This window comes from Carettochelys insculpta, chromosome 22, assembly GCF_033958435.1.
Source record: "Carettochelys insculpta isolate YL-2023 chromosome 22, ASM3395843v1, whole genome shotgun sequence".
NCBI classification, from domain to species: Eukaryota; Metazoa; Chordata; order Testudines; family Carettochelyidae; genus Carettochelys; species Carettochelys insculpta.
The window spans coordinates 11,850,651-11,862,943 of record NC_134158.1 but is presented as its reverse complement, the minus strand read 5'-3'; the positions used below and the strand labels follow the sequence as shown (position 1 = coordinate 11,862,943).

Sequence of the window (12,293 nt, the reverse complement as noted above, 5' to 3'; positions counted from 1 at the left end):
TAGTTTCCTAGGGGCGGTTCGAAAGCAGACCAGCTGCAGTGGGCACACCGGCTGGGATTGCAAGGGACCAGGGGTGGGGACTAACAGAATCAGGGCCCCAAAACCAGTGAGGGGGCAGGGGTGTGGCCTGGAGAGGGCTTGGCAAAGGAGTTGGGGTGGGGCTGAGATAGGCATCTTTTCCATGGGGGCATCAGCTCAAGCATGACAGAGGGATTGGGGCCCTGTGGGCTGAGGGGAGTAGAGCCGAGGGCTGAGTGAGCTTCAGGGCATGGGAAGAGTTGTGGGGAACCCAGGGCTCGGCTGGCAGTGGCTGTGGGTGGGGAGTGAGGGGCACCCATAGAGCCTGGGGGCAGGGGCAGGGCCAGGCTAGTGGGGGCTGTAGGTTGGAAGTGAGGGGCACTGGCAGGGCTGAGACAACTTTAATATCTTCTTCCAAAGGACAGTTCTATGGCCCCAAAATTGGCTGTACTTTGGACGAGGGCTCAGTTTGTCCTCACCACTTGATGTTGCTGTGGTTCCCATTCCCAGGTGGGATGTGGGGAGCAGAGTAAGCACTGCAGAAAGCGGGTGAATCCCTCAGGGGTTCCTGTAACAGGACCAGCCCTGAATCCAGTGGACCCAAGAGGCTGCGCTTGAACTGTGATATCAAAAATCCAGCAGGGGATTGAGGCCTGATTCTGGGGAAGGGAGCGGTTATGGAAAGAAAGGGTGTGAAGTGGGACGTTCACCTGCAGGACTCTCCAGTTTCATGTCCCCTATTAAGCTGGGCACTTAGCCAGAACTGTATACCAAAGCTCCTCATTTTCCACACTTCAGTCCTGACAGCCAAGTCGAGGCTAATGTCCGTGCAGTGCTGCAACTTTAGTCAGTGTCTGCGGTGTGCTGGGGGCCTGGTTCTCAGGTAGGGCCTGCATGGCCCTTGGCAGGGGCCCAGATCTCAGGTGGGGCCCCAGTCTCCGATGGGGTCTGTGCAGTGCCCAGCACAGGAGGGACCAGATCTCAGTCAGGCTCAGATCACAGCTTGTCCAGGTGGGGCACTTTGGCTTCAGGAGAGGGTGTGAGGTGGGCACAGTTTCCTCTTGACAGAGGCTTGGCCTGCGAAGCATCAGTCAGAGTCCTTTTATAATGGCCTCCTGGGGCCGTGTCACTTCCAGCTCTTCATGGCCCAGCAGCTGGGCAGGATGCTGCAACACAGCAGGCAATTCATTGTGCCCAAGCCAGACCCCACTCACAGTCACGGCCCCCTTGTAACTCCACCCACAAAGAGGCAGACTGTGACTGAGATCGGGGGGCCCCCCCAGCACTGGGCACTATCCCTGGCCGAGATTCCCCCCCACCCCCCGCCAAGCGTCAGGCTCCAAGCAGGCCACTGTGCAGATCCTGGCCCCGATCAGTTCTCCCCCTGCCCCCACCCCAGTGCTCCTGCTGCCCAGACCCTAGCTGGGGCCACGTGTAGGCGCCTCTCCTTCCCCTCTGCTCTGGTTTTGCAGAGGGACCAGTTCTCCTAGTGCCCTCTGAATCTGCCGCCACCCACCAGGCCTGCTGCTTGGCGGAGTAGCAGTTTGGGAAGCTGATGGCACAGGGACCTGCTCTGCCCTTGCTCCAAATTTAGAGCAGCCAGAGGAGCAGGAAAACAGTCTTCCTTTGCGCATGGGAACGCAGGGAGAGGCAGGCTGCTCCCGCACCAAGTATGGCCCACATGGGCGCTGGGCAGGGCCTGGGGCCCTGTTCTTCAAGGGGACTAGCCAAGAGGAAGAGCCCCACAAGTCAGCCAGTTCCCACCACGATGGAGTCTGTGGAGACTGTCTGGACCAAAGGAGAGTGAGCTTCTGTGTTCATTCTGCTCCCTTGCTCGGGGGGGCTCTGTGGGGCCAGCCAAGCCAGCCACCCACTCCCCAAGCCCTGGAGATTATTTCATCATAAGATGACTTGGGGAAGTGGGGTAGGGCCTGACAGACAGTTCCCTGAGGTTTGGGTAGGGGATTGGGGCTGGAGGGCGTGGGGCCTGAGAGCTAGGACTCCTGGGTTCCCTGCCTGGCTCTGGGAGGGGAGCAGGGTTGGCGGGTGTGGCCTGGAGGTGTACTGCAGGCTGCCTGCTTTGTGATGAGTTCCTGTGTTCCAGCACATCTGGGGACTCATCATGCCCGAATGACTCTATCCATGTGCTCAGGGTGATTAACCAGCACAGAGCAGAGGACGTGGGGCTGGTGGCCAGGACTTCTGGGACCCCTCAGCTGCAGACAGGTCTTTCCCTCGCTCTCCTGCCACTCCCCACTGGGAGGTGGGGGAATATGGCTGCACCTTTGTGACTCAGTTTCCCCATGTGGTACCTGCCCTATGGCTCTGATTAATTAACATGTAGTAATTGGGGGTGGGCCTCCCGGCAGGAACCCCCCACCTGCTTTTCCAGGCCCCCTTCTGCTTAGATCTCAGTGGTGCCTGTGACTCTCCTGCTTGGAAGGGTTCTTGTTGCCAGGGTGATGGAGCTGCACCGTGGGAGGGTGCGATTGTTCGCTTTGCCTATTCTGGGCTCTTGCATCTCCCCGTGCTGGCTCCCCTGTGTTCTGAGTCACGCTGCGCCAGCCTGCGGGGTGTGGGATCGTGAGGGCTCCCTCAGCCTGGGGCTGTGCAGCACCTGGGCCAGCACTGCACAGTTGCTGCTCTGGGGAAACTGAGTCATGCAGCGCCTCTGAAGGCGCTGGAAAGGTAAAGAACCCAGGAGTCCTGCTGCTTCCTGTCTGTCCTCGCTTGAACAGTCCCACTCTCTTGCTCTACAGCCACGAACGGATCCCCACCATCCTCTCCTCCGCCAGCCGCCTCCCCTCCAACCCCGGTGCCAGGCAAGCAACCCAGGTGTCCTGGCTCCCTGCGCTCCTCTGACCCCACTGCCAGGCAAGGAACCCAGGCGTCCTGACTGCCCTCGTCCCCCGCCCCAGTGGCGTCTCAAGAACCGCCCACTCAGGCCCTTTGCCACCAATCCGAGCCTGGGGGCGTGGCCGCGGCTGTACACAGCCCGCACGTGGAGCTGGGGCGGGCTCTGCGCACCGTGGTTGCGGGAGGAGGCCGCCCGCCCCAGGCCCTGGCCGGGAGCCTGGCGGGGCCTTAGCTCGGGGCGGAGCCCAGGGCTGCGCCGAGTCGGGCAACGGCAGAGGTGAGCGCTGCGATGCCGGCGGGGCTCCGGTAGGGGCGTGTGTGGGAGCGGGGCTGAGCCATCTCTGCTGGATCTGCCAGGACTCCTGGGTTCTCCCAGTCGAGGTGAGGTAAGGAGTGGGGGCGGGTGGTTAGAGCAGGGAGCTGGGGGCCAGGACTCCTGGGTTCTCCCTGGCGCTGGGAGGACAGTGGGGGCGGGTGGTTAGAGCAGGGAGCTGGGGGCCAGGACTCCTGGGTTCTCCCTGGCGCTGGGAGGACAGTGGGGGCGGGTGGTTAGAGCAGGGAGCTGGGGGCCAGGACTCCTGGGTTCTCCCTGGCGCTGGGAGGGCAGTGGGGGCGGGTGGTTAGAGCAGGGGGCTGGGAGCCAGGACTCCTGGGTTCTCCCTGGCGCTGGGAGGGCAGTGGGGGCGCGTGGTTACAGCAGGGGGGCTGGGGGCCAAGACTCCTGGGTTCTTTCTGGCTCTAGGAGGGCAGTGGGGGTGGGTGGTTAGAGTAGGGAGCTGGGAGCCAGGACTCCTGGGTTCTCCCCAGTGCTGGGAGGGCAGTGGGGGCGGGTGGTTAAACCAGGGGGCTGGGGGCCAGGACTCCTGGGTTTTCCCGGGCGCTGGGAGGGCAGTGGGGACGGGTGGTCAGAGTAGGGATGCCCTGTGCTGAATTCAGGAATAGACCCTATGTGACCACGTCTCTTTCCTCCTCCATAACTCGGTAAGTCCCCCTCTCCCCCAGCTGGGAGCATCACTCACCCTACCTCACAGGGGCACTCCTGAGCTGGAGGCAGAGCAGGTGAGGCTCCGAGTCGGTGGCGAGAGTTATAGGCCATGGCCAGCAGGGTAGAGCTATCCTGCCCACAGAGCCCCGGTTACCAGCTGGTGGGAGGGGAAGGATTCCTGGGCCTGTGGATGGAATCGACAATGGGCTGTGGGCCAGTCCCCTCCTGCCCCATTGTCTGCGCAGGAGCAGTGGCAGTGGGCATATGCCCCACAGCAGGGAGCACTTTAAAGGTCACTTTGGCCCCACTGTTCCTGGAGAGCTGTAGCAAGGGACTCAGTGTAGTCGTCACTGATAGGGAAACTGAGGCACTGGATGGTGCTGTAAATTGCCCATGTTCGCCCTGGCAAAGCAGGGAAGAGAAGCTGGGATCCCAAGTCCCATGCATGACCGTCTAGGCTGTGCTGCTCACTGTGCAGAGGTCTGGAATGGGCAGGCAAGTCATGGGGAAACTGAGGCACAACAGGAGGCAGTTTTCCAGGGTCACACAGTAGCTTGAGGGCAGAGCTGGAGGTAGAACCCAGACATGCTGGCCCCCAGCCACTCTGCTCTAAACCATTAACTCCCACCCAGAGCTGGGATAGAAGTCCAGAGTTTGGCCCCCAGCCCCAACATTTCACCCACCCAGCTCACTGCCCTGCCAGAAGCTGGAAAGAGCCCAGGCGTCTTGACCTCTAGCCCGGCTGGGGTCCTGGGCCAGGCCCTGCTGGAGGTTGTCTGTGGTTCCTCTTGGTATCAATTATTCATACCAGTGCCGAACTAAGGCTGACATCCATGCTTGGCAGCCAGCCAGGCCCTTCCCAGGCCTGGCCCACCGATGCCTGCCACAGCCTCTGCACGGGTAGCCAGCTACAGCTTGGAGACCAGAGGCTGCAGGTGAGGAGTGGGGCACCAGTGCAAGGCTGGCAGGGGTAGAAGTTGGAAGTGAGGCACCAGCGTGGTTGGGGGAGCCCAGGGCTGGGCCTGCAGGGGATGTGGGTTGGGAGTGAGAGGCACTAGGAGTCACACTTCCTGCCATCTGGGGGTTGCGTCACAGCTCCAGGGCAGGATGCATGGGGCCATCATGGTGTGCAGGAGGGTGGCTGGGATCTCCTGCCTTGCTCCCTGCTGAGTCCCCTCCAATCTCCCGGGCAGGTCTGTGTGGAACCCCAAGTGGTGGCTGGGACCATTTCCAGTATCATCCATCTGCCTCCCGTGGCTCAGCTCTGTACTGGCATCCGGCTCTTCTCTGCTCACCCCAGTCTCCACAGTCCAGCTTGGCAGCACCTGCCAGAGAGGAAGCCACTGCCTGACTCCGGGGATCCCTCCCCACAAAGCCTCCAGGGGCAGGAACCATGAGCCTGCACTGCACTCACTCCAGGCATCAAGAGTCGTCACTGGATCCATCCTGAGAGCATCTCCTGACGTTGCCCCCCACACACAAAAGGCCCAGCAGCAGGGGGCATCTGTGGGGCGTCGTGCCCCATTGTTGGGGCTTCTCAGGCTCCAGGCATAGGCCGTTTCATCAGGGAACGGTGAGCTGTGCCCAGCTCAGCCACCTGCCAGGTCCGTGGCACCGTGGGACGGGATCATCTCGGTGCCCCATCTGCAGGGCCCACAGATGCCCCCACAAGCCCATGGAAGCCTTGGGGAAGTCCACTCTGTGGCTGCGCAGCAAGCTGGCTTTGCCAGCCCCCCAGCTGCACATCTGGGACTGCCGTAGCCGGGAGCGCTATGACGCTTGCCACGTGGCCCGGGCCCTGAGTGTGGTCCTGCCAGGGCTGCTGCTGCGGCGCATGCGCAAGGGGACGCTCTCGGTGCGGGCGCTGCTCCCAAGCGCTCTGCCCGCACCGGGGAGCGGGGCTGCCACTGTGCTGCTGTACGACGAGGCCACCGTGGAGCTGCAGGGCCCTGGCCAGGACGAGGAGGAGTCGGTGCTGGCCACGCTGTTGTGCAAGCTGCAGGAAGAAGGCTGCACCGCATATTACCTCCAAGGTGGGCACTGGGGCTCAGCCCCAGGCGATGCTCCCGCTGCGTGCCGGATAAGTGCTGCTCTGTATCCCGGGCAGGGGTGACTGCACCACCAAGAGACGCACACGCTGCCGACTGTGGCTGCTCTGCAAATTGGCTCGCCCCTGAAGCTCCCCTGGGTGGCTGCCCATGTGCCCAGCCTCCAGGGAACACTGGTATCATGCCTGTGCTCCGAGCTGTCCCGAGCCCAGGCTCACTGGGGAGAGCAGAGACCACGGCCCCAGCCCCCAGGCTTGGGAAGGCAGCCGCTGCTCCTGGCCTGGCCCCAGTGCGAAGGCCTGCAGCCAGGGCAGAGGGCTGTCCTGAGCAGTGCTGGAGGGGGGTCTGTTATACTAACCTCCCTGCTCCGCCCACAGGCGGCTTCTCCAAGTTCCAGTCGGAGTGGCCAGCTGAGTGTGAGACCAGCCTGGACGTGCCTGGTGCCAGCAGCTCCCCTGCTCCTACGGGCAGCCCAGTGGCGGGCCTGGGGGGGTTGAGCCTGGGCTCAGATGGGGATGCGGGGACCCTGAGCAGCGGGGGGCAAGATTCAGAGGGAGCCAGCCCCCCATCCTACCCAGTGCAGATCCTGCCCCACCTGTACCTGGGCAGTGCCCGAGACTCGGCCAACATGGAGACGCTGGCGCGCCTGGGGATCCGCTACATCCTCAACGTCACCCCCAACCTGCCCAACCTCTTTGAGGAGCAGGGCGGCTTCCGCTACAAACAGATCCCCATCTCCGACCACTGGAGTCAGAACCTGGGCCGCTTCTTCCCTGAGGCCATTGCCTTCATTGGTGAGTGCCGACCATGCGTGCCTGCATCCCGGGTCCCCGACCAGAGGTGTCTGCCTGCCCCACCCTCTAGCCCTGCACCCTGGGCCTCCCACACATGTGGGTGTCCACCTGCCCCATCCCCAGTGTCCGCCTGCCCCACGCCCCTAGCCCTGCACCCCTGGGCCTCCCACACATGTGGATACCCGCCTGCCCCACGCCCCTAGCCCTGCACCCCTGGCCTCCCACACATGTGAGTGTCTGCCTGCCCCACGCCCCCAACCCCGGTGTCCACCTGCCCTCATGGCCTGCTCAATTCATAGACTTTTGTTTCCTGTGGTCTCATCAGCCCCCTCTGCATTACACTGGCTGTGGTCTGCCTATCCTGTCCCTATCCTCTGCCCCATCTCTCAAAGACCGTGGGTCCTCCTAGGCCCCCTCATGGCTCATGGGCCATAGTTCTTCCCCTCCCTAGTCTCCTGACTCCTTACAGCAGTGGTGCACAACTCGTGGGTCACGACCCCCTTGGGGATCATGGATGTTTTCCTGGAGGTCACCATATCAGTTGGCACAGGGATTGGCAACCTGTGGCTCTGCAGTCGCATGCGGCTCTTTAAGGAGCCATTTGTGGCTCCGAGTGCTGCTCCGAGCACTGCTGCTGCTCAAACAATGCCCGCCGTTACAACTGGATTTAGTTCTTTGGCTGAAGCAGGGGCCTCCAGAGCCCCAAGTCCGCGGCAGGGAGCCCGGAAGAGGAGGGGGTCAGGGCAAGGAGCCTCCCCCCATGTGAAGCATGCAGAAATTTAAGGCTGCAGGAGAGCTGGGGGAAGGGGCAGCCAACAAGGTGGCGGTGGGGGGAGCAGTGGCGGGAGGTAGTGGCCATGGAGGAGCAGCGCATGAAACTTGTCATCTCAGTCAGGTAAAACCTGGGGATGGGGCAGCGGGTTTGGGGCTGATGGAGGATAATGCTTGGGGATTGGGGTAGATTTGGGGGCTGAGGCAGGTAAAGCCTGGAGATGGGGGAAACAACTTTCTAACCGGTACAAATCATTGTACACTATTCTTAAAATGTGGTGACAAAGTGCAGTTTGACGTTATTAAGGACTGTTCTACGCAAAAGCTAACAAACGGGAAGCAAGAAACTTCTCAAATTCACTTGGTCATGAGACAAGTGCAAAAAAATATGGGGGCCATGGCTGAAAAAAGGTTGTGCACCACTGCCCTAGGGAACAAGGGCAATGGGCCATCCCCTCCCTGTCCTCTCCACCCAGGTGATGAGGGCGCCCAACCCTCCCCACAAGCCCCTTTCCATCTGCTGGACCACATTCATCCCTGCCCCTACCTGTGCTGCTGCTGTGTGTGCTCCCATCAGCCTGCTCCAGTGACCCTGACCTGCCTGGGCTGCAGCATCCCAGAGTTAGCATAGGGAAAAACTGACTGGAACCTGCTGCTGAGCCCCACATGCCAGCCCAGCTGCCCTGTGGGCTCTGCCCAGCACACTGTTCCTACATCTCCGGGGCAGCCTCCTGCAGCAGCCTCAGCTCCAAACAGGCCCCTGTGGGTCCCGTCATTCCCGGCGGCCTGGCTAGCCCAGGGAGAGCTCCTCCATGCAGATCTCTTCAGGGGCCCACTTGAATCATGTGCCAATATCTGGCTCCTGCAGAGGTGCCAACAGTGCCCTGACAACACAGGCCCTATTGTGACCCCTCTGCCCTGCTGCTGCTTTCTCTTCCCCCACCAGACGAAGCAGTATCCCAGAACTGCGGCATCCTGGTGCACTGCCTTGCCGGTGTGAGCCGCTCAGTGACGGTGATGGTGGCCTACCTCATGCAGCACCTCAACCTGTCACTCAACGATGCCTACGACTTGGTCAAGCGCAAGAAGGCTGACATCTCCCCCAACTTCAACTTCATGGGGCAGCTGCTGGACTTTGAGAGGGAACTGGGACTAGCTGAGGGATCTCCACACACTCCTGGGCCTCCTGATGGACACAGCCAAACCCCCACCTCCTCCCTGGGCGGCTTCTTCACGCCCACATCCTCCGAATGTGAGGAAGAGGATGGCAGCTTCCAGCATTCCCCCACGTAGCCCTTGCAATCCCCCACGAGCCCCATGGCTAATCTAAGGTTCACTGAGCTTGCCAGGGGATGTGTGGCTAACCTAGGCCTTGGCAGGGCTCTACAACCCAGGGGGATGAAGCTCGACCTGCCTTTTCTGAGATCTGTGTTCTGGAGCCCGATGGAACCTGCAGCTCTGAAATAAGGACCTGGAAGCTGCAATTAACTTCCTGGCTTGGATCTGGAGCTACAAGGAAGATAAAATCCAGTGAGGTACATGTGCAAGCCTTGAACTCGCTGCACTACAGGTGGGCACTTGAGCCATGCCAGGTCTGGAACCTGGCCCTCAAGAATTCAGCTTCTCCCCTAGCACATTCTACAACCATCTGGCTATGGATCTTGCAGGTGCATGAAGTACCTTGTTTGAGTAGTAGGTTATAGAGGTTCACTTAGGAGACTACGAGGACCATAAATGAATGTTCAGGAGTATGGAACAGTATAGTGAAGTTTAAGAGCTCTTGAAAGCTAATGCCAGATCTGAAATGTGGGCCTCTAGAATGGGGTAGAGTCACTGTATCTAGAATCTGAATGCTCCAGAACTACCCTTCGAACCTGCAGCTCTGGAACAAGGACCTGGAATCAACAATTGCGTTTCATGTTTGAACCAGTAGTTCCAGAGCCATAACAGGACTTAGAAGCCACCAGGATGGAGTTTAGAACCTGAAGCCATAGAAGTGGATTAAGAAATCTACAGAGCCAGGTCTTTTGATCTAGAGTTGTGATGAGAGTTGTACAACACCAAGCTACCATGCCACAATCTAGATTTTGCATCTCTAGAAGTAGGTAAAGGAATCTCCATTAGCCACTGCCAGGTCTGGAAGCTGTAGCTAGGACTGGTAATTCCCCATACCTAGAACCTTATTGCTGGAACATTAATGTTTAAAAGCTATGGGGGACAGGCTTGGAATCTTCCTGGCTATACAACAGAGGAGGAGAACTCCAGCCATGTTTGGACTGTTAGTTCTTGAGCCATAACAAGGATCATAATCATACCAGGGTCATATGAACCTGAGGCTCTAGAAGTGTGTTGTCATCTCTAGTACCAGATCTGGAACCTGGGGTGCTAGGAGAACTCATTCATTCACTTGCCTTGCTGGTGATGTTTGGGTTCTAAAGCCAGCTAGGCTCCCGTGCCAGAACCTAGAGCATACAACTTCAGAAGCAGGACCAGCAAACTTCACCATCAGACCTCGTCCCAAGGCAGAGCCCTGACCAGAGCCATGCCCAGCCCCTGGCTCCTGGGTTTTGAACAGCAGAATTGGAACCAGGGTGGTTGGCAACTCTAGAACCAGTTCCCCTCAGGGTTCCTGCATGGCCTGAGAATCGTATTGCCTGGGGGAGGGTTTGGAGAGTAACCGGCTCTGGATAGCAGGAGCCTGAGAAACAGGAAAGCAGCAGGCTGGGGTTGTCTGTCTGTCCATTGCTGCTGCAGGTGGGCTGTGTGTGTTTGTCAGCGTGCCCCCGTTGCAGGAGCCAGGCTCTGTCTGTATGTCTGTGCCTGCTGCAGGGCATAGGGTGTTTGTGTGTTCCCCTCCTGCAGGAGAGGGGCGCTCTCTCTGTGTGTGTGGGGGGGGGGGGGGCGGTACAAGGGCTTTATAAGCGTGTCCTTGCAGCGGGACATGGTATATGTGTGCATCTCTGCTGCCGGACAGGTGCCATGTCCGTCTCTGTGACAGGATGGGCTGGGTGCCCATCCATTCCTGCTGCAGAACAGGGGCTGTGCGCGTGCCCAAGGGTGTGTGCCCTTAAGGCAGAACAGGGGCTGTGCGTGTGCCCAAGGGTGTGCGCCCTTAAGGCAGAACAAGGGCTGTGTGCATGTGCCTGTGGCAGGACAAGGCCCTGCTGCAGGACAGGCCCTGTGTGGGGCATAGGTGTACATGCATGTCTCTGCTGCAAGAGAGGGGTCACGTGCATCCCTGTGGCAAGACAGGGCCTGTGTGCATGTGTGTATCCATCCCTGCTACAGGCTTGGCCCTGCGTGTCCCTGGGGCAGGACAGGGGAAGCATGTGTCTCTGCAGGTTCCAGGAGGTTCACGTGGACCAGCGCTAGCTGGAACAGGGCCTGCTGCGCCCAGGGAACTGTTCCGTAGTCTAACATGCTTTCCACTCCCCCCGTGCTGTGGAGGGAGCCAGACTATGAAGGGAGGGGTCGTGAGTGCTGGGAAAGGGCAGGGACAATAAAACTGGACTTTAGCCCCCACTTCCTCCTGTGCACGGTGTTTTTGGGGATGGGTGGGTTCCTGTGCCCAGAACAGAGACCGTGACACAAACAGCCAAATACGGAGAGGGTGCTGGGGTCCAGGACTCCTGGGTTCTTTCCAGCTCTGGGAGGAGAGTGGGGCTGAGGGTGAGAGACTCACTTGTCCCTGGCACAGCCAGCACTGGTTTCTGGGAGGCTCAGGGTTGCCCATCATGCTATGCTGCCTGCCCAGTGTATCCTCTCCTCTGGGCAGGCACAGCTCAGTCCCTGTCCCAGAGGAGGGAGGAAGCTGGGATTGACCCCCCTTCCCCCCCACCAGAGCTGGGAGCTCAGGTCCTGCTGCTACTCTTCCCAGTACCTTCACCCCGCCACTCCCCAGGGAGAGCAAGTGGGCCATTTATCTCCACTCAGGGCTAGGCCTGGAGGGCTGTGTGCTGCAGGTGGGGCTCGGCAGGGGGCGCTCTCCTGGGCAGGCCTGGGTTGTGCTGCAGGCAGGGGGCGTTGTCCTGGGCTGGGCCGGGCCGGGCTGGACTGACTGCGGGGGGGTGCTCGGCAGGGGGCGCTCTCCCGGGCTGGGTAGGGGGCGGGGCTGGGTGCAGGGGGTTGGGGCGCTGGGCAGGGGGCGCTCTCCTGGGCAGGCCTGGGTTGTGCTGCAGGCAGGGGGCGTTGTCCTGGGCTGGGCCGGGCCGGGCTGGACTGACTGCGGGGGGGTGCTCGGCAGGGGGCGCTCTCCTGGGCAGGGCTGGGAGCAGGGCCCAGGCAGGGGGCGCTCTCCCGAGCTGGGCAGGGGGTTGGGGCGCTCGGCAGGGGGCGGGGCTGGGTGCAGGGGGTTGGGGCGCTGGGCAGGGGGCGGGGCTGGGTGCAGGGGGTTGGGGCGCTGGGCAGGGGGCGCTCTCCTGGGCAGGCCTGGGTTGTGCTGCAGGCAGGGGGCGTTGTCCTGGGCTGGGCCGGGCCGGGCTGGACTGACTGCGGGGGGGTGCTCGGCAGGGGGCGCTCTCCCGGGCTGGGTAGGGGGCGGGGCTGGGGCGCTGGGCAGGGGGCGCTCTCCTGGGCAGGCCTGGGTTGTGCTGCAGGCAGGGGGCGTTGTCCTGGGCTGGGCCGGGCCGGGCTGGACTGACTGCGGGGGGGTGCTCGGCAGGGGGCGCTCTCCTGGGCAGGGCTGGGAGCAGGGCCCAGGCAGGGGGCGCTCTCCCGAGCTGGGCAGGGGGTTGGGGCGCTCGGCAGGGGGCGGGGCTGGGTGCAGGGGGTTGGGGCGCTGGGCAGGGGGGCGCTCTCCCGGGCTGGGCAGGGGCGGGACGC

The 12,293-nt window shown here is 61.5% G+C and overlaps 1 protein-coding gene across 1 annotated transcript; it reads left to right on the top strand.

Moving 5' to 3' along the window:
• Positions 1-3,055: 3,055 nt before the first annotated feature.
• On the top strand, positions 3,056-10,942 carry DUSP9 (dual specificity phosphatase 9). The gene is made up of 4 exons (XM_075016691.1): positions 3,056-3,151; positions 5,053-5,892; positions 6,285-6,701; positions 8,419-10,942. The coding sequence occupies exons 2-4, from the start codon at positions 5,535-5,537 to the stop codon at positions 8,763-8,765; spliced, it is 1,122 nt and encodes a 373-aa protein (XP_074872792.1). The 5' UTR covers positions 3,056-3,151; positions 5,053-5,534; the 3' UTR covers positions 8,766-10,942.
• The last annotated feature ends 1,351 nt before the right edge of the window (positions 10,943-12,293 follow it).

What these genes read in the sequence shown, in the direction of transcription:
- DUSP9 (XM_075016691.1), top strand. Translation starts at nt 5,535, where the DNA reads ATGGAAGCCTTGGGGAAGTCCACTCTGTGGCTGCGCAGCAAGCTGGCT. An exon ending in CACCGCATATTACCTCCAAG is followed by an intron (nt 5,893 to 6,284) that starts GTGGGCACTGGG and finishes CTCCGCCCACAG; the next exon opens with GCGGCTTCTCCAAGTTCCAG. An exon ending in TGAGGCCATTGCCTTCATTG is followed by an intron (nt 6,702 to 8,418) that starts GTGAGTGCCGAC and finishes TTCCCCCACCAG; the next exon opens with ACGAAGCAGTATCCCAGAAC.